The 26888-nt window shown below is 37.5% G+C and overlaps 4 protein-coding genes and 2 non-coding genes across 16 annotated transcripts; 4 read left to right on the forward strand and 2 right to left on the reverse strand.

Annotated features, from left to right (window-relative positions):
- Positions 1-2070: 2070 nt before the first annotated feature.
- On the reverse strand, positions 2071-3066 carry LOC122315682. The gene has a single exon (XM_043131757.1). It carries the CDS (start codon positions 2907-2909, stop codon positions 2199-2201), a length of 711 nt encoding a protein of 236 aa, XP_042987691.1. The 5' UTR covers positions 2910-3066; the 3' UTR covers positions 2071-2198.
- A 307-nt stretch (positions 3067-3373) lies between these two features.
- On the forward strand, positions 3374-12864 carry LOC122315680 (heparan-alpha-glucosaminide N-acetyltransferase). Of its 9 annotated transcripts, none has more exons than XM_043131748.1 (18): positions 3378-3835; positions 3951-3992; positions 4747-4817; positions 5696-5786; positions 5894-5984; positions 7029-7119; positions 8060-8344; positions 9215-9527; positions 9904-9980; positions 10088-10203; positions 10296-10404; positions 10835-10951; positions 11054-11145; positions 11298-11364; positions 11457-11538; positions 11622-11713; positions 11903-12046; positions 12503-12864. In XM_043131748.1, the coding sequence occupies exons 6-18, from the start codon at positions 7117-7119 to the stop codon at positions 12647-12649; spliced, it is 1644 nt and encodes a 547-aa protein (XP_042987682.1). In that variant the 5' UTR covers positions 3378-3835; positions 3951-3992; positions 4747-4817; positions 5696-5786; positions 5894-5984; positions 7029-7116; the 3' UTR covers positions 12650-12864. The 9 variants fall into 9 exon arrangements, with proteins under 9 accessions (XP_042987687.1, XP_042987682.1, XP_042987684.1 ...); XM_043131750.1 differs by lacking the exon at positions 4747-4817 and having other exon boundaries at positions 3378-3662; positions 3792-3835; XM_043131747.1 differs by having other exon boundaries at positions 3378-3662; positions 3792-3835; positions 3951-5786.
- Positions 5152-5252, forward strand: LOC122317670. The gene has a single exon (XR_006244590.1). It is a non-coding gene; the product is annotated as a small nucleolar RNA snoR127 (small nucleolar RNA).
- LOC122317669 lies at positions 6212-6402 on the forward strand. Its single transcript, XR_006244589.1, has one exon. It is a non-coding gene; the product is annotated as a small nucleolar RNA snoR127 (small nucleolar RNA).
- A 575-nt stretch (positions 12865-13439) lies between the features above and the next one.
- On the forward strand, positions 13440-23580 carry LOC122315469 (26S proteasome regulatory subunit 6A homolog). Its single transcript, XM_043131383.1, has 10 exons — positions 13440-13672; positions 14152-14268; positions 14575-14682; positions 21163-21354; positions 21461-21652; positions 22026-22144; positions 22249-22336; positions 22570-22689; positions 22770-22910; positions 23293-23580. Exons 1-10 carry the CDS (start codon positions 13556-13558, stop codon positions 23368-23370), a joined length of 1272 nt encoding a protein of 423 aa, XP_042987317.1. The 5' UTR covers positions 13440-13555; the 3' UTR covers positions 23371-23580.
- Positions 23581-24296: 716 nt separating this feature from the next.
- LOC122315470 (60S ribosomal protein L22-3-like) lies at positions 24297-26670 on the reverse strand. Of its 3 annotated transcripts, none has more exons than XM_043131386.1 (3): positions 26540-26670; positions 24851-25100; positions 24297-24704 (listed from the first exon to the last, which is right to left on the reverse strand). In XM_043131386.1, exons 2-3 carry the CDS (start codon positions 25078-25080, stop codon positions 24560-24562), a joined length of 375 nt encoding a protein of 124 aa, XP_042987320.1. In that variant the 5' UTR covers positions 25081-25100; positions 26540-26670; the 3' UTR covers positions 24297-24559. The 3 variants fall into 3 exon arrangements, with proteins under 3 accessions (XP_042987320.1, XP_042987321.1, XP_042987319.1); XM_043131387.1 differs by having other exon boundaries at positions 26544-26645; XM_043131385.1 differs by lacking the exon at positions 26540-26670 and adding an exon at positions 26221-26424.
- Positions 26671-26888: the final 218 nt, after the last annotated feature.

A 26888-nucleotide genomic window follows, 5' to 3' on the forward strand; every position in this document is an offset into this window, starting at 1 on the left:
CTATCCAAACATCTCTTTGCATAATATTTCATATCTTTGAAACTAACTTCAAATATTTTCAAAATGATATTCTAATATGTATCTAAGAGGCTTAAGATCCTCCAATAAAATTATCAAAACCATTGGAATAGGTTTAAACCACTAAAGATTTAAACTTTCTCAAAACAGAAACTGTTTTTTCTCTTCCAGTTTCTAAGTTTCTAGATCTAAGAAAATTTTTCATCAAAACTTTTAATCATGCAACAATCCTCAACCAATAATCATATACACATGTTAACAATATTCCATAAAAATTTTGGACCAATATCTATCCATTAGATTGGTCAAAAACTTCAAACTATAACATATTCTCTAGTTTATCTCCCAGAATGACCTTTCTAAAGTTTAAACAATATTTGACTGGCCAAATGATTTTCAAATGGAACAAATAAGATATCCACGTAAACTAGACTAAAAAAGGAACAACTTGTATGAAAGAGACTTTATAATAAAATACTTACAAAAATTTCGAAATGGGCATGCAAAAGAACACCTAAAAACTGTCCGAGAGAGTGTTTAGTGTTCAACCAATGAAAGGTGTAAAGGAAAAAGATTTCGTGAGGAGTGACTGGAGGTATTTATGGACAAAATATGGAAGAAGATGAGACTGGAGTGAGAGTTGAGTGTAGGTCTCTCTTACCCGGAGTGAGAGTTGAGTGTAGGTCTCTCTTACCTAATAATATCTACAAAAATCAACTCAAGATATTTTTATCCAATAATATCCACGAAATTAGTTTAAGATATTTTTATCCAATAATATCTACAAAAATTAGCTCAAGATATTTTTATCCAATAATATCTACAATTTTGAACAGACGTTTCGTCCGAAAATATGAAAAAAAGTTATTGCGCCATAAGACCTTAAATAACCCATCGAGTCTAATGGCACAAACCATAATACATTTAGACACTTCTAACTATCTCTAATAATCAAAAACACACTTCTAATATCATAATGAGTAATAACACTAACTATATAGTTAGACTAAAACCTATATGATTAATGGATTCGTGAAAACTTATAGGATCTTCACGAGATTCCTAAAGTCAATAGAAATTCCATAATTAAATTTCTAACGGACTGTTAAATGGGTCAGCCCCAATAGCCATAACTCGAGGATGATGGTCTTTAACTCTATGATACAAAAGTATATTTTGCCCCAATGCCGGACTGCCGGAGCCCCCAAGTGAGTATAGCCCATGTATGATACTCAAAAAAAGTTAGCTGTGTCCCGCTCAATCCCAGCACCCTGCACCCATGCTTATTTTAAGCACCGACCATGGAATTTAAGGCAACGTAGGTTTTGAGGCAATTTGTTGAACAGGTTCCTCTTGGTCTTTAATCTTTTGCAAGTATCATGTCGATATTCAAATCTCATTCGAAGGGATCATAACCAAGTTGGCAGACACGACTGGGAACCCATTTTTCAGTTTCCATGTCTCTATTCCGCAGCTAGTACATGTCTTTAAACACCTCTATGGCCTTGTTTAGGATGACCTCTCGATTGTGAATGGATTTTCCATAAATTGGATCAGTAAAATGGTCTGCCGAGGAACCCCTCCCTCCGCTGCATTTCTCTAAACTCATATATAATATAATAGAAAGCCTCATCAGGGTTGCCATTTTTAGGCTAACCTTTTGTCATGGAGTCCAAATCTAAACACTAGTCACTAGGTACCTAAATTTGGTACCTAGATTTGGATACACACCAACACGCTCTCGGGAATCATAACACTTTAGATAATTGATCTGACAGAGAAGATCGTGTTTGAGAAAAAAGATATCACGTGTAAGACTGGAAGGTCTTTGAGGCTATTTCCTTCTGCAGATTCAAGAGCTTCTTGATATAACCAAGTAACAAACACCTAGTGTGCCGTAGAAGAACCCACTTGGGACTCCAATTGCACCCTAGAGAAAAGTTCAGGTGATAATCCACATTTCAAGATGAACAACTTAATGCAGCCTGCCAAGTATGTTCAAATTGACAACTACTGATCGGACTACAAACAACAGGTTCATATAAACATTGATTCAAGGAAAAAATTCATGAAGAATTAAAAGAATAATCTTTTCATTGACATGAAGAAAAAAAGAAATTGAACAATGACACTAGAGAAAAGAAAAAATAATCGAGATCTAAATCTTTTCAAATTCATATTTACTTTCTTCCCCGTCTTCTTCCAACCTCCATTATTGGGCAACAAACCCTGAGCCGTTCAACCCATTTTTGCATCTCCCCCCTCCTTAACCCCAAGCCAACCAAAGCTCCCCCAAGACAAAACCCCAAAACCCAATCTTTGGTTTTTCTCTTTCCCAACCACTGAATCGAAAGAACCCCAAGTAGCCCCAAAACCGAAAAGCCACAAAGCACATTGCGCTCCAACTCTTTCACTAACAAGAAAGCCAAACCGCAAATCACAAAGAACACAAGGAGCATTGATTTTCTCTTGTTATTCCTTCTCCGTCCGTCAAAGCCTCCTCCTCCAAACAACTTCCAGAACCACACGGCCACTCGATTCCCATCTACATGGCCGATTTCCCCAACAACCAAATCTAAGGGCTGTGGTAAGATCTTGGTTTTTGAGGCCATGATTGTTATCAAACCAAACAGTAACTTCTTTGACATTTGAGATCCATTTCTCCTTTTATTTTTTCTCGCATATATAACTAGCTTGTCGGTCTTTCTTGCACAGATAATTGGGTTCTGTATCTGTGTTGGATGGGAAGCCAAAACCGCAGAGCGAATGAAAAATAATTTTGGTGCAAAAATGGCGGTATTGTAAAGAGATGTAGGCATTATAGCGATTGGGTACGAAAGATGAAACCCACTGGAGGACTGATGTGTTTTGAAGTAAAGAGTTTGCTGCATTGTGCTCTTCTTCCAATTTTGTTGGAGATTCGTCGAAGCTGTTTGAACTTTGTTTGGCGGAATTATTGAGAATGGAGTGAGCTTTTCTTTGGGCTCAGAGGAACTGCAGTAATGCACTCCTTTCCTATGGGCTTTTGGTACTTGGAAATGGGCAGCAAGTGGCAATCAAGTAGGCAGATGAAAAAGAGTAACGTTATTATAATTATTTTACATCTCATTATTAATTAGCTTCACTTAAAAATGTTTTTTTTTTAATTTTTTAATTTTATTAGTAGCATTATATGTATATACAACTTTATGCATAATTTTATACTGATTCGATATCCGTTTCATTTTATCAATTTTTTTAATTCAAATTTTGAATTCAAATTTCAAAATTTTCATCATTTTAATAACAAAATTAGAAGTACAGACATTTTCCTTCTTCAATATCTATCTCCATTTAAATGTAATGTAATTCTAAAGTAAGTTCTGAAAAAATTGGAGGAAGAAAGATGCAGCATACTGTCTAGTCTCCCAATTCTCGTCTTCTTGTCCCCAACAGTTTCCGTGTTGCCACTATCATCACTGAGATAATTTCAAACTCAAATGTCGTCTTATGCTCTCATTTCATAATTAGAAAAAAGAAAGACAAGAAGAGGAGGACATCTCAACTCGCCTGGCAATAGGATCTCAATTGAGTCATGGTTCAAATGATATTTGACTTTGTTTTTTGGTTGTCTACAATTTTTCTTCGTTGCCAAACAGGGAATAGTATGAGACTCGTAACTCACGCCATTTTTTCCCTACATTTTTTTTTTTTTAATACGCAACGGGTTATTTCCATTCTTTTTTTACTGTACACTTTTCTTTGGGTTGCTTCTTATGATGATATGTTTGCAGGCAGCAGGTCCATTTAATTTCTGGGTTTACCTGAATCAGAAATGGTAGCAGCTTAGTTTACTGAGATTTTAGGGTTATTGTTTGGTACTTGGTTCTTTCTTCTTGTGTTGCTTTAAGAATTATGACCCTGTTTTTTAATTTTTCTGGTTTTGGTCTCAGCTTCCTCTTTCCTTACTTCAGAGCGCGCAAGGGCATCCTATGGTGAGAGATTTTCATTTCCCTCCGTGGATTTGATTGATGTTTCATATCTTAGCTTCGTTTCCAAGAAATATAAGAAGAGGGAAGAAGTTAAGTTTGTAAATTCTGTCATATATGTTAAACCAACAAATCTTTGTTTCCGGCTATGGTTCGAGTTGGTCAGCCTATGCTTTACAAAGTTGCATTTAGACGTCATTCCGATATAACTTTCTAAATCTGTGGAAAATTTGAACCCGACCCAAAGTATGAGAGGTGCTATTTCTCAAAAAAGAAAGATTAACTAATAATTAGCTCAGTTGTCAACATTTGGAAACTTTGCTGTTTTTCGGTTCAAATTTGTATGGTCGCTGCATTTCCTTGATTGTTGCTGTAAACAGCATAGAAAGGTGTTTCTGATGCTAACTTGGTATCTTGGCATGACTTTGTTGTCATGAGAAGCCAGTTAAGTCATAAGTTTCATCCAAATATATATGGAAGATTATATTTTTCTAACTATTAACTTTATGGTCGGTAGCTCGTGGGGCTGGAAAATGGGGAGACTTGCAATGGCCATTTGATGAAATGTGATACAAGGATGAATATCCATCTTGGAAAAGTCATATATACATCAAAGGGGATTATTTTCCAAAAAGATTCTGTAGCTTCTTTTGTCTTCTTTTTTTTTTTTCAATTTTACTTTTTCCTTAATTAAAATTTACGATCTTTAGGATTCATCATTGCACTTAAGGATGGTTAACATGATATATGATGGAGATAGGTTTTGGAGCACGCCAGAATGTCTCGTAGATGGGAATACAATTAAGTGTCGAGTTTCTGTCCGGAGACGATGTGATCTCTCTCTCTCTCTCTCTCTCTCTCTCTCTCTCTCTCTCTCTCTCTCTCTCTCTCTCTCTCTCTCTCATATAAATTCATTTTTAACCTGAAGAAATCTGAACCCAATTCATAGTCTGTAACTTTTTTCCCTTCTGCATCTTATTTGTCTGCTTCTTTGAATCTTTTGACATGTATTGTGGGCAATATTTTAACATCTTAACCATTTCTTTCTCTCTCTGGAATGATGTAGCTTGCCCGAATCAGATATTGATATGCCCCATAAGGTGTTGTCTTCAAAATTACTTGTCTGCTTCTTTAGATATATTAACATGGTGACTTTTCCTTCTCTCTGGAATGATGTAGCTTAGCGAAATCAGATATTGATATGGTCCATAAGGCATTGCCTTCAAGGCTTGTACTTGTTATTGTAGAGGCAGTAGGCACACTGGATCTCTTTTAGACTCTTGACCAAGCATTAGACAATATGCCTTTTGTAGAAGCACATTAATATGACCTCAAAATAGGGATTGGTTGTTCTGACCAGATTTTGTCCCTTCTCATTTTTTGTTTCGTTTTTCGCTTTCTGTTTCCTGTTTTTGTTTTTTATTGATCATAAAGGCAAGGATATACATCGAAGACAGCCTTCTTCCTCCCAAATCCCTTCTTTACCATGGGTGACTCGGTGGAGAAAAGAGTGCAAGAATAATTTGGGCCTTTGTCATGCATAATCTTGATATAGCTTCACACAGAAGATAGAATCTTTCGTTGCTAACCTGGCATCTTGGCATACCTTTGTTGTCATAAGAAGCCAGTTAGGTCATAAATTTCATCCAAATTCACATTGAAGATGATATTTTTCTAACTCTTACTTTTATGGTTGGTTGCTTGTGCAGCTAAACAAATGGGGAGACTTACAATGGGCATTTGATGGATTGCAATTCATGGACGAATATCCATTGCGTAGAAGTGATATGTACCTCAAAGGTGATTATGGTCCAAAAAAAATCATTAGCTTCTTCTGTTTTTTTTTTAATTTTTCTTTTTTCTGTAATTAAAATTTACAATCTTTATTATTCATCATTGCACTTAAGGATGGTTAAGATGATGTTCGATGGAGATAGGTTTTGGAGATGCCAGAATGTCGTTCGTGGGAATACAATTGTCTGAGAGTCCAGATATGAGGTATTCTCTCTCTCTCTCTCTCTCTCTCTCTCTCTCTCTCTCTCTCTCTCTCTCTCTCTCTCTCTCTCTCTCTCATAAATTCATTTGTAACCCGAGAAATCTAAACCCAATTCACATTCCATAACTTTTTTCCCCTCGTGCATGTTCTTTGTCTGCTTCTTTTAATATTTTGACATGTTCTTTTTTTATGGACAATATTTGAACATGTTAATTGCTCCTTCTTGTCTCTGGGATGATGTTGCTTAGCCAAATCAGATATTGATGTGCTCCTTAAGGCATTGTCTTGAAAGCTTGTACTTGGTATTGTAGAGGCACACTGGGTCTCTTACATACTCTTGATCAAGCATTAGACAAGAATGCCTTCTGTCGAAGCATATTGCTGTGACGTCAAAATAGGGATTGGTTGTTCCTGACCAGAGTTCTTCCCTTTTCATTTTTTCGAACATTTTTTATTTCATTTTTTCTGTTTTTTAATTAATCAATAACACAAGGCTATGCATCAAAGGCAGCCTTCCTCCTCCTGAATCCCTTCTGTATTATGGGTTACTCGGTGGAGAAAAGAGTGCAGGTATAAATTGAGCCTTTTGCCAATCATAATCTTGCTCTATCTTTTCATATATAAGACAGTGAATCTTTGGATGCTACTTTAATTATTTCCTTATTGTTAGTTGCAACATGTTATATGGTATCTTGCTGGTAACCATCTATCATGCAGTTAGGCTCGGATTTACTTCTAGCCAACTTCTGGGCTTTTGGCATTCCTTTCAGTCTATAGTAGTATACCTATTTAGTGGAGAAGGTTTGTTGCATCTTGGGGGATTTCGTAGCTCTGGAGTTTGGCTGTGCTGTGAAATAGGAAATATGATGTGGGACAAATGGATAAGTAAATGAGTTTTTAATTTGCTTGTGTTATTAGTAAGGACTCGTCTCTGTTTTGTCTTGTATTCAGTTTTTTTTTTTTTTTTTAACATTATTGGAACTTAGCATTATTGAAAAAAAGTATAAAGTAGTTTAACTTTCTAAATCGATTCACTTCTGTAACAGCTTCAAATTATTATACAGTTTGACCTGCATAACATAGCTGGCCCAAATATCCAGAAGCTATGTACTCAACTCCATTCTCAAGACTTCAATGGTACCTCTAATTTCCTTCTGTTTATTAGAGTTTGTTTTGATGTTCTAAGTTTCAGATAAAACTTGCTTACTGTACAAGGATTGACCTCAACCAACTACCATGACTAGTGGGGTTTTCTGGTTTTGCCAGAATCACATGAGTTTTACTTGCACTGAAAGACTGATACTAGCAGCAGTAGCAATTCAACAACCCGAACATGCATGCGTTGCCAGTTGCCCCTTACCTTCGGCTAGAAAGCATGGAAAAATGAGCATGGCGATTTTTAAAAATGCTAATATTAATTTCATGTGTTTTTAGTATCAATGACCCTTCAATTATCAACTTGTTCAGATACCTAAGACCATAGTCATATTGTCTCCACCTCCTGCTGTAGGCCTTTGAAGCAATACAACATTTTTATAAGCTTTTTGATAGGTTGGTTTCTTTCACAACAAAAAAAGCATGGTATAAGATGACATTTGGATGAAAATGTGATCTCAGATTATCTACGAATATTAATAAAAATAAATTTAAAAAAATATTAAATAGTGGTGAATAGTAATAAAATATTAGTAAAAATTAAATAGTGGTAAATAGTAATAAAAATAGTTGAAGGAATGGGAAATAATTTTTTTTTTAAGAAACGTGTACTAATTCAATTAAAATATTCCTTCTAGAATAAAGAAAATAATGTACCAGCTGTCAATAATTAAGAGTCAATTCTTAGCAACTAAGGTCTTATTTGGTTAACAAAAATTAAAAATCTCATCTTAATTTATTATTATATTTTTTTAAAATTTTAATATAAAATATAATAAATAATATAAATTTTTTAAATTTAAATATAAAATTAATATTTAAAAATTATATTATAATAATATTTTAATTATTACTATTTAAAATACCTCATCTCATCTTTATAAGGTTCACAAAGCGGGGCTAAAAAAAATTATTAGCACAGGTTGTTGCACTGAGAAGACGACAAAACAAAAATCTCAGGGATCTATCCCGACCTGAGGTCTTCAGTCAATGGTTTTTACGTTCGACCATATTCGGTTGCTGTTGGTGTCTGAGAACATCTTCACTGTTGAACCAAGCAGAAGAGCTCAAAAAACGAATGGCCGAAATCAAAGCCGATACTACTCACCACCAGCTCACTGTACCTGATCCCGAAATTTCGGCCCAAAATTTACCGAAACCAAAGCGCGTTGCTTCCCTGGACATCTTCCGAGGCCTCACCGTTGCAGTAATAGTTTATATTTTGTTTACATATATTTTAATTAGTTTCCCAGATATTTTTGTGAATTGAGTGAGTGAGTGAGTGAAGGAGCACAAACTCCACCATATCCGACTACAAGTTCTTATTTCGATTGCTCATGGCTTACTTTTTGCCTCGACTCTCACTGCAAGTATTATCAGTATTTTATTCGGGATATTTAGTAGTAGCAGATTTTGACGATATTACGGTCCAAATTATGACTCTGATAAATCCATCTTTCAAAACCCATTTTTTGTTCCGAATTCATACAAGCAAGATTATCACCCACCGAAAAAGTTTTGTTTAGTTTTTTTTTTTTTTGGTCAGTAACTTTTGTGGCCCACCACGATCGTGAGTCATGCATGTGACACGAATGGGTCACATTTCCTTCTCTCTTTTTTTCCTACAATTTTTTTAGGACTTTTTTTTCTATAATTTAAAAGGAGAATTATTATGTCATCTTCATTATAAACTAATATATTATCGTAATAGTTAATGGTCCCAATATGATCCTGGACATGTAGTAAAAAGTTGGTTTTTGGTGACTCCTAATATGTTTGATAATGGAGTGGTAGTATAAGATTTTTTTTTATTAATTTTTGAAATTTTCCCTTCTCTCCTTTAGCAACTTAAGTAAGATTCCTTAGCTTCCATTTGAAAGAGAAAAAACAAAAAAACCACCATAGGTTTTACTGATCTGATTGGGATGATATTGACTCTTAGTTTCAATATTTTATTGGTGGCATTTTTTGTTTACTTCGGATGTCCGTTCATAAAGTCTACTTAAAATTTGGTTGATTTATGTATTAAAGAGTCGTGATTTCTATTTTGTTTTTAAGTTTATCATGTACATTGTAGTTGATGATTCTGGTGGATGATGCCGGAGGAGAATGGCCTATGATTGGGCATGCACCATGGAATGGTTGCAATCTTGCTGACTTTGTGATGCCATTCTTTTTGTTCATTGTGGGGATGGCCATTGCACTTGCTCTCAAGGTTTATGTACAGTTTCTGTCCAACTTAAGAAGAAGATTTATTGGGAATATATGGTTATTCATATGCATTCAAGTATTGTTGTTTATTGTCCAGAGAATACCAAGTCGGCCAATGGCCATAAGAAAGGTGATTTTTAGGACTTTGAAGCTTCTCTTTTGGGGTCTCCTATTGCAAGGTCAGTTCTCAGTGTTGATTTTTTCCTGCAGTGGTATTATCAAGTCCTGCAACCACTTTATGTATATTTATTTTGAATAAAACGCGCAATGACAATGGGGTAAGATTGAGACATTATGAAGCTTACTAAGTGTGCATGTGTCCTCAACTGCCATTCATTAAGCAAAACGACAATATGTTATTCGTATAGGTGGAAAAACAAAAGGAAGTACTGAGATAGAACAGGCAAGACTTTTATTGAAGTTTTCTTTTTATGCAGAAAAACTTGATACGTTATCTGTAGTGCACTCTTGGAATAAGCAGGAAAAAAAATTTTAAAGGAACAAAATTAAGGCTCCAGAAATCACTCTAATGTTAACTTGGTTTCATTTATGAAGGAGGTTTTTCACATGCTCCTGACAAGCTAACTTATGGTGTCGACATGAAAAAAATAAGGTGGTGTGGAATTCTCCAGGTAGGTAATAAAGATATCAGTCAACGATAGTAGGTCTATTACTTATCAAAACAATATTAGGTCTATCGATGATGAATGTTGGCAGTAATTATTACCACCCTTTCTAGAGAATTGCTCTTGCATATTTGGTAGTGGCACTGGTGGAAATCTTTTCAACAGACGCCCGAGGCAAGGATCCAGTGTCCAGCTGGTTCTCTGTATTCAAGTTGTACTATTGGCACTGGTAATATTGTGGAAGTGTTTTTTGTCTTAAATTCATGAGAAAAATTTCCTAATAAAGGCGAACATAAAATTTTTCTCTGTTCTAATTTTCAGGCTGGTGGCAGCAAGTGTTCTTATTGTTTACTTGGCTGTAATTTATGGGACATACGTTCCTGATTGGAAATTCACTGTCCTGAACAGCAATAGTACTGTTGAGATGACAGTAAGCCTTGGCTTCCTTTGATCTCATTCTTTTAAAATCATCCAGTTCTTGTTAAATGACATTGCTATTTTTTTTGTTCATAGTTGGAGATGTCAATGACAGACCTAATACTAGTAACAGACTGTCTATAGTCTTTGGTATCAAATTATTGATTTGGGGGCATTTGGACATGGAAGGGTTGAGAATGTGAAATGCTTGTGTTCTGATTTGAATAGCACAACACGACTACTCTTGAACAAGGATTAACCTCTTGTCATAATTAGAACCAGTTTTGGGATGAGAGGAACATTTATCCCTTTAAATGACTACATTTGGCCCTTTAATGGTTCCCACTCTCTGCAACGGAACCAAGTACCATGGGTGAAATTTTGTAGAAAACAAATGGTCAGATCTTTATTTTTTTCAAACGGGTATATTCTATTTATTTTAGGTAGCCTGTGGCATGAGTGGGAAACTGGATCCTCCTTGTAATGCAGTAGGATATATAGACAGACTGGTGCTAGGACTCAATCACATGTATCAACATCCAGCTTGGAAGAGATCTAAGGTGTGTACTGTTCTTGCTTCTACACATTAATTTATCAACTTTAGACCACTTGTTTGGGTAGTGGCATTTTCAATTAATCTTGTCCAAGTTAAAGCTCTGCAGGCTTGCACTGATAACTCCCCATATGAGGGGCCTTTCCGAAGTGGTGCTCCTTCATGGTGCTATGCTCCTTTTGAACCGGAAGGAGTTTTAAGGTCTGTTAAAATCATTAGTAATTCATTTCATTTTGATGAACGTTGGAACTCGTGCCTCGAGTCTAGATTCCAACTACTGATGTAGTGATTTGTGAACCTTGAAAATTTATCTTTATACCTTTTCTATGTGTGGATATTTTGTCTAATTGCAGCTCTGTATCCTCTATTCTGTCCACAATCATTGGATTGCATTTTGGACACGTGCTTGTACATTTTGAGGTTAGGTTTATGATTTCATTAGATTTATGCCCAACTTACACTGAACCGGCTCATGTAACTGATTTTTCACCCTTTTTTCCCAATTATGTCAGGGTCATCCAGCTAGGCTGAAGCACTGGAGTCTGATGGGTTTTGCTCTCCTTATTTTAGGAATTACCCTTCATTTCACTGATGGTCTGAACTGAATTTTTAAGTATGAGCAAATTTGCTTACTATCTATTAATCTATTGCTTTCTAATGTTTCCTCCCCTGTGCAGCAATTCCTCTGAATAAACAGTTGTATACATTCAGCTATGTTTGTGTAACATCAGGAGCAGCAGCTTTGGTATTCTCGGCTTTCTATGTTATGGTACCTTTTTTTGTTACAAACATCTTATCTCTACTCCATATCACCGATTTTATACTTTGAGCATGGACCCCTTTTGCTGGAATTAAGGCTTGGTTGAACTTGTCATCAGTTGAAGAATATCTAATTTTAAGGTATGTGAGGTTCAATTAATTTTATCAGGTTTGATCTAATCATATGCTCTAATACCAGGTTGATATCTGGGGGTTAAGATACCCATTTTTGCCATTGGAATGGATTGGCATGAATGCTATGTTCGTCTACGTTATGGCAGCCGAAGGCATCTTAGCTGGATTCATTAATGGGTGGTATTATGATGACCCCCATAATACACTGGTATAATCATTTTCTCTTGTTTTTGGATTTTACCTCAAATCTGTCCACCAACAGCCCCCTTTTCAATGTCACATAATTGCCTCTAAAAATGATATTATAATTTTATTTTATTTTTTTGAAATACACAAATTCTTTCAAACTACACCCACTTTTTAACCACACCAAACTATCAATTTTGACAATCAACTACCAAACTATCAAATTGTAATCTATCCCCTTCATAAAAAAACTGACAGAAATACCCTTGATAAAATAGGAAAATCCCAGAAAATTTGAAAGAAACAAAACTAGTAAAGACATGCTAAAATATTTGAAAATATTATAAAATTAGAAAAAAAAATTTGAAATTCTTTTATAAAAAACAGTGAAGGAACATGGGGCACATCACAAGGTTTTTTCTTTAACAATTGTTTTCCTTGTCTTATATCCTACTCTCTGGGTTTTAACCAATGACAGGTATATTGGATTCAGAAACACATTTTCATTGAAGTATGGGATTCCAAGAGAGTTGGCATTCTACTCTACGTGCTCTTTGCAGAGATATTGTTTTGGGGTATTGTTGCAGGCATTTTGCATCGACTAGGCATTTATTGGAAACTCTAAATACTGTAATGTTGGTAGCAAATTCGAGCTACATTGAACTTAGGCTGCTTGTTCTTGCCTTGTTCTCTACTCACATTGTCATTGCCCTTTACCAGGGACGAAGCCATGAATTTATCTTTACTGGGACGAATAAGTATTGTAATAATTAACTCATCTTTTATATATTATTTCATGATGTAAATAAAAAAATAATAATACTATATAAGGATTTGCAAGTTCTGCACGCCCCTTTAAAAAAAGATTTTTCTATCTTTAAGAAAAATTTCTTAATATATTCAATGCTAACAAGCAAACTAGATCAAAAGGAGAGGAATAGAAAAAATAATATATCATACAAAACCAGTTTGAGTTATTATATTCTCCAGGTGATCTCTAGAACAAATTATTTACATCATTGTAATAGTAATATTACATACAGTCGTAGAGTATACAAGCGTTATACAGTCATTTTAAAAAAGAATGTGATCTATTATTAAAAAATTAATTTCTTTTCATATGGATATCATATTTATTTATTTTTTTTAAAATAATTGCACGGTACTTACTATTCACAATTGTAATTATTATTTCTCATTTTATTAAGTGTGTTTTATTCACCGGCTTAAAAATATAATTTTTCTAAAATTAAACAATGATATTTGAACCCAAACTTTAAAAAAAAAATAATAATAATGCACGAGGAATGCCAGAGCCATTGAAATGAACTGGGCCTGAAGCTCAAGCCTGACGCAGGCCGTGAGGCCCGGTTCTAATGGAAAAGAAAAAGGCAGAAATAAAAGGGGGAGAAGATGATGGGGGAGGCTCACGCATTTTCTTGGGGAATAAGTAGAGCAAAGGAAGAGCAGCAAGCAAGTGTAGACACTGCGTCACGCTTTTCCTCTTCCTCTCTGAAATAATCGATTTCCAATGGCAACTGCTATGGTAGAAGATACGAGCTTCGAGGACGATCAACTCGCTTCCATGACTACCGAAGATGTCGTCCGAGCGTCTCGTCTGCTCGACAACGAGATCCGCATCCTCAAGGTCCCCCCCTCTCTACATATAAACATATGTCTTGTATTTGAACGAGCTAGGGTTTCCATCTGTAGCTGTAAAGTTATTGTGTGAAATTGTTCTGCTTGTGCATAAGAATCTTTACGATTTCTATTACCGATTGTTGGAAAGAAAAAAAATTTCCATTTCTTTTTAATTGGTACTTGATTTTGCATGAATTTTTATTTCTTTTATTGTGCCTTGTAAATTTGTTTTGGGAGCGGATTTTTTCCATTATTGGTGTTTTCATCTAACGCTTTGTGTAAAATAAGTTGTTTTCTATTTACTTTTCTACATGCGGACGCGATCCATTTTTCTATTCTATGAATTTGTTGATTCTCGGGTGTTAATTATTTTTTATTTTTCATTTCTTATTATTGATTCGAAAGCTATAGTTTTTAATTGGTATATATGGATTTCTATGAAATAACAATTAAATAGAGGGGTGTGGATTTCTGTTGTCATTGAAGGAGGAGTTGCAAAGAACAAACTTGGAGTTGGATTCGTACAAAGAGAAGATAAAGGAGAATCAGGAGAAGATTAAGCTCAATAAGCAATTGCCCTACTTGGTTGGCAACATTGTTGAGGTAAATAATTGGACTCTATCATGAATAATTCCTATGCTGAGTGTCTTTTTCTTGTCTTTGTGTTTTTTTTTTTTTTGGGGGGGGGGGGGGGGGGGGGGGGGTCTCAGTATGTTTCTCTGTGTTTTGATTGGGAAGAATTTATTCTTTGAACGTGGCATCTGAGTTTATTTGGTTATCCCATGCCTAATCTGTGAGGGTGCTGCAGAACTAGGCTCTTTATGGGGGACTCGGGGGTTTGGACTTAAGCTATTATGGCTATTTTTCTTGTTGTTCTGGACTCTAATTGCAGTTTTCTACTTATTGTAGATTTTGGAAATGAACCCAGAAGATGAAGCTGAGGAAGATGGTGCGAATATTGATCTCGACTCACAAAGAAAGGGAAAATGTGTTGTGCTGAAAACATCTACTCGCCAGGTGAGCTATCATATTGCTATATCCCATTTTTCCAGTGGATTCAATAGGAATTTTGCACACTGTTTTATATGATTCCAACTTGCACGTTGTTTTCTTTGATTCCAACTTTTTGTTTCTTTTGGTCTGTGCTAAATGACATGTTAGCAGTCTTTTCAAATATGAGTTCTTTTGGCAAAGAATCATGGATTACAAGAAGTCCATGTAAATAGTTATGCTATTTTCTTTTTGGATTGGGTATAATTTATCATGGACGTGATTGAAAAACTTAATTCTGGTGGCATTTAATTTTTTTGTACAGTTTATATGGCTAGTCCATGAGGTTGACCGAGTAGTTCTACCAATCGGCCATCTTGACAAGTGTTAGGACTCTTGTTTACTATTTTAAATCCTATAAAAAGAAACTTAAAAAACTATATCGAATCTTGAGCTGCATAGTAATGGTACGTTTTGTACTAGTGCCATGCTTGTTCACAGTTTTATTCTGGATTTTCATCTAGCTGACTTTTATTTCCAAAATTATTGTGATGACCCGCTTTTGCGTGTATTTTCACTGAAGGGTTGTTTTTAATTTAATTAATATATTAGTTTATTTATTTTAAATTAATGTGTTTTAAATTGGTTTTTAATTTATTTGATGTGGTGTTTATTTTATTTAGTCGTTTTACGGTTTTTAAAATCGTTTTCGGCGGATCAGTTTTGGTTTCCGGAGTGAAGACTGGACCTCATTTCTTTTCTTTTCTCTTTTTCTTTTTCCTTTTTCCTTTTTCTTTTTCTTCTTTTCTTCTTTTCTTCTTTTTCTTTCTCTTTTCCTTTCCGGTTTCCCTCTCCCCGTGCGTCCTCCCTCTTTTTCTCATTCCCGTTGCCTCCACTTTGACCGGCCGGTTCTCCGCCGTCCGGCCACCGTTTGGTGCGCCGTCACCACCATTCTCTTCCCCTTCCACCATAGATCATCCCCACCAATTTTCAGAGCCATCGGACCAGCCGTTAGCTTTCGAGAGCCGCCGGAAGTTGCTGCACCTGCTCTGTTTTCACCCCTGTCGCCGGAATCTTCTTCAGCCCAGACCGCCGCCGTCCGGCCACCGTTTGGCTCGCCGCCGGTCTTGTTCGAACCCCCTCCCTCCGGCGCACCTTCCCACCAAATATCTCCCCCATCCGGCCGGCCGTTTGGCCGGAAAAGCCATTTGAAGCCCCACGGTTTTTGGCTCGATCCGCCGCCGTCACTCCACCTCCGGCCACCATTTCTTCACCACTTCATCACCGACTCCTTGCCGTCCTAACCCACCTATTTTCGGCCTCCAACGACCACCGGAACAGCTCCTACGAGCTTGCTTTCTGATTTGAGTTTTCCGGCCCATTTCCGACGTTTTCGCCGCCACCCACGGCCAACCACCACTTCCAATAGCTTCACAATCATCCCTAGACCATTCCCTATCAATCCTAAGCTCTAGTTTGTCCCCGTTCAAAAGTGGATAATTTATTACCCACGGACACAGTGTAAAATACACTGTTACGTTGCTTTTCTTCCGCCGTGTGCAACGCCGCAAGCTTTCTAAAAATACCATATAGCGCTGTAAGTATTTTCCAAACCCTATTTTCAGATTTAACTATATATCGCTCATTCAATTTATTTATTGTTGTTGGTTGTTGATTCCGGACTGAGTCCGAGGAGTTTCGGGGGTCGGATGGATGGAGGATGGAGTTGCCTGTTTATTTGTTTTATGTTGTTGGATTATTTTATTATGCATTGTTATGGCATTACATGGTGCATGCACGCGTGTTTGTGGATTTATGTGAAAAGCCTGTGTATTGGCGTAAGTGTATTGCGGGTGCGTGTGTATCACGAGCCCAAGCCGGGATGGGTTATTATTTCGGTGGAGCTCCTCTGGTCACTCGGGAGCGGAATAAACTGAGTGATGTCCCCTGAGTTGTCGAGAACGATGACGGGAGCGGAGCTAGGGGATGCTTGGCTACGAACGCGTCGGGCGCGGAACCGGGCATCGCCCTACTCACCGACTCCGTGGCCCTTCGCTGGCGAGGGCTAGAGGATGCTTGGCTACGAACGCGCGGGGCGCGGAACTGGGCATCGCTCGTTAGGTGTCACATGCGTAGTGGTACTCTGCGGTGTGGCACTGGAGCCAGGGTGTGCGGATGACCCCTAGGGGAGGTCATGGTGCATACGGTTAAAATTGGATAATGGTTTGTGAGGCCAAATGGGACTTTTGGCGTGGGCCAGATGGACTTCTGGCGAGATATTGGGCCAAATGGACTTTTGGCGTGTTTTTCGGAAAGGATATGTCTTTGGGCCAAATGGGATTTTTGGCGTGTGTGGAAAAAATTATGTTTTATGGGATTTGTGCATTGGGCATGTTTCATGCATATTGTTTGAGTCCTATGTGTTTTTATCTGGTAGCGTTTGGGTTTACTTACCTGCGGAACCATTTGTGGTTCCGTAGCTTTTGGTGCAGGTGATGAGGAGGAGGAGGCTGAGCCCGAGGATGCGGCTGAGCCCGAGGATGCGGCTCCGCCGGGTTGCTGATGATATGTTTTATATTTGTTTAAAACTGTATTTGTGGTTTTTGTAATATTTTAATTATGTATGTTTTAAACAGCCTGTATTATGTTAAGAAAAAAATTCTGGTACTTAGTTATATGACTTTCGTTATCCGCTGCGTTTTTCTTGTGCACACTTGTTGCCTTTGCACACACTTGGCACCCGTCGATGGGATGGTGACCCGGGTTGTCACCATCCGGACGTCTCGATTTTCCCGTGTTCGGGCGTGGGGAATTGGGGGCGTCACAATTATTGCCACTTATAATTTTTTTTTTATAAGTAAAAGAGAGTTTATTGATCTACGTAAATAGGCAAAGTCCGAGTACACAGAGAGTATACAAAAAAGAGCCTAGTTACAAACTAAGTGCTATGAATAGTAGCATAAAATTCATTAAGACTCGTTCCATTCAATACAATAGAAGATGCCCAAAGTAATAAATTATGAAAGACAAATGCCCTGAAACCATCTGGAGAGCATTCCCTATTCTCAAAACAGCGTCTATTTCTTTCTATCCATGTGCACCACATTAAACATAAAGATATCATCTTCCAAATAGCAGCTATCTAACGATTGCTCCTTATCCCTTGCCAACAAGAAAATAAATCGATCACCCTCCTAGGCATACGATACCAAGCCTTGAGAGGATTTCATTCCACAATACCTTAACTACTTCGCAATGAAGAAGAAGGTGGTCCACATATTCACTGTTGTGTTTGCACATGAAGTACCAATCCATTAAGTAGAGTCCATGCTTTCTTAACTTGTCTATAGTCAGTATTTTTTCATGGGAAGCCACCCATCTGAAAAAAGCTACCTTGAGGGGAACATTGCTCATCCAAATGCTCTTCCACGAGAAGACATTGAAGGAGTGGGTCGTCAAGGCCTTGTAGTAAGAACGGATTGAGAATTTCTTGTTCCCTATGCATGTCCATAGTAAGTTGTCCTTTTCTCCAGCCCTTAACTTCATTGCATATAACATGTTGTAGAAGTCAGTGATGACTCGCACTTCCCAATCCTAGGCAGCTCTAGAGAATCTCATAGACCAATGAATGGAATCGGCAGTACTGCACATATAATCAGCTACCGAGGAACCCTGATCAAACGTGATTTTGAAAAGAGAGGGAAAAGTGTTTTTCAGAGCAACATCCCCACACCAAATATCATGTTAAAACCTGATGCTCATACCCGTTCCCACCCCAAACTTGTAGTTACCGAGAAGGTTATCACATCCATTCCGGATAAGTTTTCAAACTCCCACGCCATAAGTCTCTCTTACTTCTTTAGTGCACCAACCTCCCTAGACATTCCCATATTTTACATCTAAGATATTCCTCCAAAGAGCGTCTCCCTCAAGATGATACTGCCATAACCATTTTCCAAGAAATGCCTTGTTGAAGGTTTGCAATTTTCTTAAGTCCAACCCACCGCAAGACAATGGGATGCATACTTTATCCCATTTGATCAAGTGGAATTTCTTTGCATCCTCCAACCCACCCCATAAGAAATCATGGAAAATCTTCTCCAGTCTGTTCGCCACCCTTGTGGGCACAGGGAATAAAGGAAGGAAGTACATTGGAAGATTAGATAACGTATTCTTAATAAGTGTGATTCTCCCCCCCTTAGACAAGTAAATTTTCTTCCACCCTGCCCGTTTACCTTCAATTTTCTCAACCATCCCTTTCCACATTACCTTAGATGAATATTATTGATCTGAATGCAATAGGCATAGCCCACCACTTATAACAAAAATCCCAAATTATTGCCAATATCTCTACATTGATTATGATTTTTGGTTGATTACGGTTATCACTAAGGTTTAAAAAAAAAATTGATGATATGTTAGGGAGCAAGCAGTATGTAGTGTCTATCGAAGATTTGGGTTGTTGCTTTAAAATTAGTAGGTTAAGTCTTGGTAGATGCAAGTTTATATTCTTCCACCTTAGGGTATTTTATGTTGGGTCATGTTCCATAATCTGCATTGGGGGGTTTACATTATTGAAAAGAAAAGGACAAAAGAAGAAAAAAATCCCTGAATTGATTCCCCCTAAAAGTGAAGTATCGGGGCTTAAGGTGAATCTTAGCAAGTCCGAGATGGTTCCGGTGGGTGCGATCCCAAATATACTCAGTTTAGCAAGCCTTCTGGATTGTAAGGTGTTCTCCTTGCCAATGAAATATTTGGGTCTCCCGCTGGGAGCAATGTTTAAGGCTAGGGTTATATGGGACGTAGTGGTGGACAAGATAGAGAAAAGGTTGGCTGGTTGGAAACGAATGTATTTATCAAAAGGGGGTCGCCTCACCCTTATTAAGAGCACTTACACTAACCTTCCCACTTATTTTTTATCTTTATTTCCTTTGCCGATAGGGGTGGGGAACAAGATTGAGAAACTCTTTTAAGGCATTTTTATGGGGGGGTATGGGGGAGAAGAAATTACATTTGGTTAGATGGAAGACAGTATGTGCTCCAGTGGTACATGGGGGGTTGGGAGTGTGCGAGTTGAGAACTTTTAACAAAACTTTACTGGGGAAATGGCTATGGAGATATCACTCGGAGGGGGGATCTTTGTGGAAGGAAGTTATCAATGCTAGATATGGTGCTGCTTGGGGTGGTTGGTGCTCTAACGAAGTGCGAGGGGGGTATGGTGTGGCTTTATGGAAGTTTATTAGGAGGGGGTGGTCATGGTTTGAAAAACATATTCGTTTTGTAGCTGGAGAGGGCAATCATATTAGTTTTTGGTGGGATGTGTGGTGTGGAGAACTTGCTTTGGAAAGAGCTTTTCTGGTTCTCTTTCGTATTGTTGCTAATAGGGAGGCTTCAGTGGCGGAAATGCGACTACGCTCTCATGGTTCTTATTAGTAGAATATTCTTTTCAATAGGGATTTTCATGATTGGGAATTATCTATAGTCTCAAATTTTTTCAGCCTCTTACACTTCATGAGGACTCCTATGACACAGGGTGATTGACTGAAGTGGAGGTCTAATAACCACAAGAAATGTACTGTTAAGGGGTATTATAAAATTTTATCAACATTAGATCATCCTCCATTCCCATGAAAGAGCATTTGGAGGTCCCGCGTGCCTTCCAAAGTTGCTTTCTTTGTATGGAACGCCGCTCTTGGAAAGATCTTGACCATGGACAACATGAGGAAGAGGGGATGTGTAGTGATGGATTGGTGTTATTTATGTAAAAAGAATGGAGAATTTGTGGATCACCTCTTACTGCATTGTGAGGTAACAAGGGAGTTGTGGGATGAGATCTTTCAAATGGTTGATATTGCTTGGGTTATGCCTTTGAGGGTAGTGGACTTGTTGGGTTGTTAGAGGAAAATGCAAGGTTGTCATCAAGTGGCAGCAGTGTGGAAGATGATCCCGTTGTGTATCATGTGGTGTATTTGGTTGGAAAGGAATGCACGTTGCTTTGAAGGGAAGGAACGCACTATGGTGGAGTTAAAGAACTTTTTTCTCCACACTTTACTGCTTTGGTTTTCAGCTATTGTACTAAATGGGGACAATGTTCGTGATTTCCTGTCTTTAATTCATCGTTATTAGAATGTATTTAGGGTTTTTATGTATACTTCCTGTGTTATGGGCTATACCTATTTTCATTCAAATCAATAATATTTATCTCTTACTTATCAAAAAAAAAAAGTAAAATTGCTGCAGCTTATCTATTTTTTTCTTATTATTTGTGCTCTGTACTGCTTTGTACTGTACAAGACTTTTTCTGTTGATCTTTTATTATTATTATTTTTTGTGTGTTTCGAGTTCGCTGGATCCCTGATGTTGAGTGTGAAGCTGGACTCATATGTCAATTAGATGATTTTATTTCATGTTAAAGGTTTTTTTTCTTGGGGGAGGGAGAGTGGAAGGACATGACATTGTGGTTGCACATATCAACAGAACAATAATCTATATTCCACTTGACTGCAGACTATCTTTCTTCCCGTTGTTGGGCTTGTTGACCCTGATAAGTTAAAGCCTGGTGATCTGGTGGGAGTGAACAAAGATAGTTACTTGATCTTGGATACACTGCCATCCGAGTATGATTCTCGAGTAAAGGCTATGGAGGTTGATGAAAAACCAACTGAAGATTACAATGACATTGGAGGGCTGGAGAAACAGGCAAGTTTCTGACTCTCGGCATGATCCGTATGAGAAATCCTACTTCTTTATTGTTTTGTCCCATCTGTATATTCCTTGCAATTCAATTTTGTTATTGTTGCAACAGATCCAAGAGTTGGTTGAGGCCATTGTTTTGCCCATGACACACAAGGAACGATTTCAGAAATTAGGAGTTCGTCCTCCTAAGGGAGTGCTCTTGTATGGACCCCCCGGAACTGGGAAGACTCTAATGGCCCGTGCTTGTGCGGCTCAAACAAATGCTACTTTTCTGAAGTTGGCAGGCCCACAACTAGTCCAGGTAGGAGACACTTTATCATCTTATTTCTTTCTTCATTCTTATAGCTGATTCGTGATTATTAATTGTGAAAAACCCTTGATTTGTTCCCATCAGATTTTAATTTCTGGCAGCATTTGGTTAATTATTTTCCTATGATGCATATATGCCAACTCCTGATACTTATATTATAGAGATGATATCTGTATCGTTTTTGTAGTGCATTTGGGTACTGGCCTTAATCAGAAAGTACTTGAACTCTAATTATTATGGATGATATATTAAACTATTTCGTGTCATAGCATTGTTATGCGGCAATGAATGTGGAGAAGTTTCGTCCATCATTATCTTCTTAACTGGTCTTTAAATGTAGTAACTGAACTTGGTTTTTATAAAGATGTTCATTGGGGATGGAGCAAAACTTGTTCGTGATGCCTTTCAGCTTGCAAAAGAGAAGTCTCCCTGCATCATTTTTATAGATGAAATTGATGCCATTGGCACAAAACGTTTTGATAGGTATGCTGTACCTTGTCTACATAAGGCAGTGTTCTTGGTTGGGGTTAGAATAGCTTGATTATCAACAGCTTTTGTGATTAAAATGTATTTGTATTTGACTGCAGTGAAGTGAGTGGAGATAGGGAAGTTCAGCGGACGATGTTGGAATTGCTTAATCAGCTTGATGGCTTTAGTAGTGATGACCGGATTAAGGTTTCTCTATGACTTTTTTGAATTATTATTTACTCAAGTTTCATAGCATGGCTGCTCTCAGAGCACCTGAAAGTGATCAATTGGAGCATATTGTTTGGGTTTCTTGATTTTTTTGGGTGAAGATTGTTAGTTAAAAACTTCACCTCGCAGGACTCAATGAAGTTGTACATTATAATAATTGTACTTGGCCTACTTTGTACCATCAGTTGACCAATTTCAAATACAATTCTTAGGTCATAGCTGCTACAAATCGTGCTGACATCTTGGATCCTGCACTTATGCGTTCTGGTCGATTGGATCGTAAAATTGAGTTTCCACATCCCACTGAAGAAGCCAGAGCCCGTATCTTGCAGGTGAATGTTTCAAGAGTGCTTTATTTTGAGTCATTGCTCTGTACAGGATTCTCATTGAATCATTGTCCTTGATATACTAGATCCACTCGAGGAAGATGAATGTTCATCCAGATGTGAATTTTGAAGAACTAGCTCGGTCAACCGATGATTTCAATGGGGCACAACTAAAAGCCGTTTGTGTGGAGGCAGGCATGCTAGCCCTTCGGCGTGATGCAACTGAGGTGTAGATTTTTGCCCTTTCACACATTTGAAAATTTTATATTTGCTTCACCAATTAAGGGAAAGGTTGCCGATAACCTGGCCTTCTTTTGAGGGGTGCGACTGGGGGTACGCAAACCCACTCATGGGTAGCCTAAGTGGTAAGGGCGAGCATGAGCCCTACGTCATGGGTTTGATTCCCCCTAATATCAAATTGCAATTTAATTGGGAAGTCATGGTAGTTGGTTGTTATGCTAGTCTCTCCGAGGGTTTAGGTTTCATGGCTGAGTCCTAAGGGCTCTGCCATGGGGTGTTTAAGAGGCCATCATGCATCGTTTTATCATTTTCAATTTGAGATGCCTGATGACAAGTACTGATCAGGGTGTTGAATGTGGTTAATTTCAGGTGAACCATGAAGATTTTAATGAAGGTATCATTCAGGTTCAGGCAAAGAAGAAATCAAGCTTGAATTACTATGCTTAGACTGGAAACTAAGAGAGGATTCGTTCAATTTCACGAGTTTACGTCTTCAATATTCTGTACTCTTGAATATTATATTGTTCAAGCTTGGCCAAGAAGAAAGCAAAGCTGGCAGATAAGAACTTGTTCAGGGGAGTAAAATCGTTCTTTGTAATATGTAATTGGCTATGACATTTTGTCTTTTTACAAGACCTCGACCTGAGTTTCTTCAAATTCTTGCCTTTCGTCGACATATCATTGATTTGCCCCCCGAAGGTCATCTCCAAATACTGCAGGTTTGAAGACAACATATCTTGCCTTTCTAGGGATAAGATGATTCCAGTTTTGATATTGTTCCACGTGAGGACGTTAGAGATTAAATACCGATAACACGTTCTGGAAGACTATACCCCCTTCGTTTTGAAAAATCTAAAGCACGATTCTTGATCACTTCAACGCTAAATTCGAAACTACAAACGCTAACCAAAAGTTATTGGAGTTTTCAATTGTTCAGATTTCGTCGTTCATGCTAGACGATAATGCTGTTTAAGCCGAACAAGATTAGCAATGATCTGACGCAGATGTATAAAGAGAGGCAAAAGACAAGTGGATGCCGACATGAGAAGGCAAGAATTATGGCCATGAGGGTGCCAAAGAGGTGAAGCGGCTGTTTGAAGTGTGGTTGGAAGAAAAGGAGGAGAGTTCTCTTCCTGCACCCCCGGCCGTCAGTTGAATCTTTCTGTTGATGCGATGCTTCGCTTCAAAACTGGCCCAAATGATCAGAAAATTGGAAGGCAATTCCTTAAAAGAGTTCCGTATCAGTAACAATTTATGAACGAAATGCCCAACTTCGGAAAAGAGATTATAGCACAAATAAAAAGGGAAGAAAGAAATCTTCAGATTCTCCATGGTTAACTTGGATATAAAGATTCCGACAACAGCACTAAAAATAATGCCAAAAAAAAAATATTAATTAAAAAAAATAGAACCAGGCAGAATCTGTATTCTCCTAAAAAGTTTCCTTGAGGCAGAGCACCAAACAAAGCTGGGTTCCTATATCACCGATCCAAATGTTGGAATGTTTCAAAACCTCTAATTTAAGCGACAAGATTGTCAAAACCATAAGTTTAAACAAAAAGTATGGTAAACCCAAAAATGAAAAGCTACAAATAGAAACAAAGGAAGTTCTTAATGACTAGGCCAATTTAGATTCTTAATCTTCCTCCTCCCCCTCGTTTTCCGCAATGTTGAAGTACCTAAGTTCATACACACTTCTATCTTTGTTGGAAGCTATCACACGGAGCCAATCCCGCACATTGTGTTTCTTCAGGTACTTCTTCGTTAGATACTTCAGATACCTGAACCACAAAGGCAGATATAATAGCGAAAATTAGCCACATCCACATCAATCAAGAAAATCATAAGTGAAAATTTTTGTTAACATATTACTTAAATATAAAGCTGGTACAATTTTTTTTTGGCAAGAAAAAGCCGGAACAATTACCTCTTCGAGAAGTTACTGTCAGAAGTAACTGTTATCTTGCTCTTCTCACGAGTGACAGTCACAGTGTCACCAAGAGCACCAGCCTTGCCTCCAACCTTGATCCTCTCTTGGAGGAACTTCTCCAGGGATGCAATGTCCATGATCTTGTCCTCCACTGGCTTTGCACAGTCAATGGTAAATGTTGCTCCCTTCTTCTTCCCCTTGGGACCTGGTGCATTCCCTCGGCTCATCTTTGATTGTACTCTGCAGTCTACACAAGACCAAAAAATGCTTATCAAACTCTGGGTTTGATTCACTGGAAAACAAGACCACCTGCACACCATTGATTCATGGCTTAACCCTCAAACCCAGCAAAAGAGTCATTAACTTACGAATAATGCTTACGAACAGTTTTAGGATGCGCAATTCCCATGTACTACTTTTGAAAAATAGTGGGGACCACTAATAAAAAATAATTTTTTCATGTCAATCCCAAATTCACCCACTTTTTTAAAGTGAGTGTGCGGGGCTTGCACATCCTAGGCTGCAAATATCAATTCTCTTAACTTAAATTAGAATTATGCTACTTACAAGCCAGTGTGTGTCACACTTCCTATTGTGGGACTAAGACAATCATAATGAAATTACGAACACGTATTTTTTTTTTTATAAGTAATTAAGAACACATATTTTTACGCTAGATTATGTGGAATGTGGCATGCTTCCACATCAGTGATGTATTTGGCGGGTCAATAAGTCGGCTTATTGACCACCAAATAGAATTCCTGAGCCACCTAGCAACAGTCCCCCAAATAACACCACACAATTACATCTATCCACCAATTGCATGTCACTGTACTGCAACTACATGCATATACATATAGATACAGACAAGGGGAAATATGTTCAGCTTGTTAAATTGTTCCATATTAGTCACTTCACATACACACAAATGGTATATACAAAGATAGTACATTCATATGTAAGTAACAAAATGGAGTCCTGTAAAGGCAACAAATCGCCCTGTAAAGACCACCCACACACAACAATTGAGTGAGAAAACATGTCACATATGGTCCCTGTTGGTTGCTGATAAAATCCAGGAAAACAATGCAACCCATATCCTGAATTTTCGTATTTGCGTCAGTTCCATCCTAAGAAGATCAATATCTCAAACTACAGATCAACTAATACAACCGTCTGGTCTCTCTCAAAGTACATTACTATACCAAAAAGTACAAAAGCATACGGCCATAGGTTATCTATTGCTTTTCTTCAATTCCCACAAATAAACCATGTGATTACAAACATAATTTTGCTTAATTCATTCGCTTTCTCAGCAACCAAACAGAAGGAGAGAAATAGAGAAACTCAAGGGGTGAACAGCCTACCCCTGTTCAGTATGAGGCTCAAACATTATACCGAACGTGAAATTTCTAGGTGTTGCGCCGACCAGCACCGAGGGTGGCCTCACTCGGCACCGATGACCGATAAGAGATGCAGGCAAAAACAGAAATTTTGACGATTTGAAACAAACATATAAAAAGGGCGATCTAAAACAAGAAAAAATAAGGGAGAGTCAATCTGAAACAAGCAAAAACAGAAACAAGAGAAAAACCAGAGAAATTGAAAAAAAAAAAAATAAAGGTGCATGAGAGAAAAAAAAAAAAAAAAAAAAACAAGAGAAAGGCAAGAGAGGAGAGAGATTACCAGCGTTCAGAGGGGACTGTTTGAGAAGCACGCGGCGACTGCTAGAGACGAATGAAAAAACCCTACTTGAAATGAAAATGAGGCTCTAAACTATCGGGTTTTTCTTTTTTTTGTACAAATGTCAAATGAATAGTAAATCTGATTTGTCAAAATTCTCTGATTAATTATTAAAATATTATATTTTAATATTATTATTATTTTAAATTTTAAAAAAATCAAATTATTTATTATATTTTATATAAGAATTTATAAAAAATATAATAATAAAATAAAAATTTTGTGTTTAAGATAAAAAATTCTAATGGCCAAACCTAACCTAAATGTAACTTTAATAAAACAAAAGTAATAC

The sequence above is a fragment of the Carya illinoinensis genome, chromosome 7, assembly GCF_018687715.1.
Source record: "Carya illinoinensis cultivar Pawnee chromosome 7, C.illinoinensisPawnee_v1, whole genome shotgun sequence".
Taxonomy (NCBI): Eukaryota; Viridiplantae; Streptophyta; class Magnoliopsida; order Fagales; family Juglandaceae; genus Carya; species Carya illinoinensis.

What these genes read in the sequence shown, in the direction of transcription:
- LOC122315470 (XM_043131386.1), bottom strand. Translation starts at nt 25,080, where the DNA reads ATGAGCCGAGGGAATGCACCAGGTCCCAAGGGGAAGAAGAAGGGAGCA. An exon ending in GACAGTAACTTCTCGAAGAG is followed by an intron (nt 24,705 to 24,850) that starts GTAATTGTTCCG and finishes TTTGTGGTTCAG; the next exon opens with GTATCTGAAGTATCTAACGA.
- LOC122315680 (XM_043131749.1), top strand. An exon ending in TTGGGGTCTCCTATTGCAAG is followed by an intron (nt 9,528 to 9,903) that starts GTCAGTTCTCAG and finishes TCATTTATGAAG; the next exon opens with GAGGTTTTTCACATGCTCCT. An exon ending in CAGCTTGGAAGAGATCTAAG is followed by an intron (nt 10,952 to 11,053) that starts GTGTGTACTGTT and finishes AAAGCTCTGCAG; the next exon opens with GCTTGCACTGATAACTCCCC.
- LOC122315469 (XM_043131383.1), top strand. Translation starts at nt 13,556, where the DNA reads ATGGCAACTGCTATGGTAGAAGATACGAGCTTCGAGGACGATCAACTC. An exon ending in TGAAAACATCTACTCGCCAG is followed by an intron (nt 14,683 to 21,162) that starts GTGAGCTATCAT and finishes ACTTGACTGCAG; the next exon opens with ACTATCTTTCTTCCCGTTGT. An exon ending in GTAGTGATGACCGGATTAAG is followed by an intron (nt 22,337 to 22,569) that starts GTTTCTCTATGA and finishes TACAATTCTTAG; the next exon opens with GTCATAGCTGCTACAAATCG.
- LOC122315682 (XM_043131757.1), bottom strand. Translation starts at nt 2,909, where the DNA reads ATGCAGCAAACTCTTTACTTCAAAACACATCAGTCCTCCAGTGGGTTT.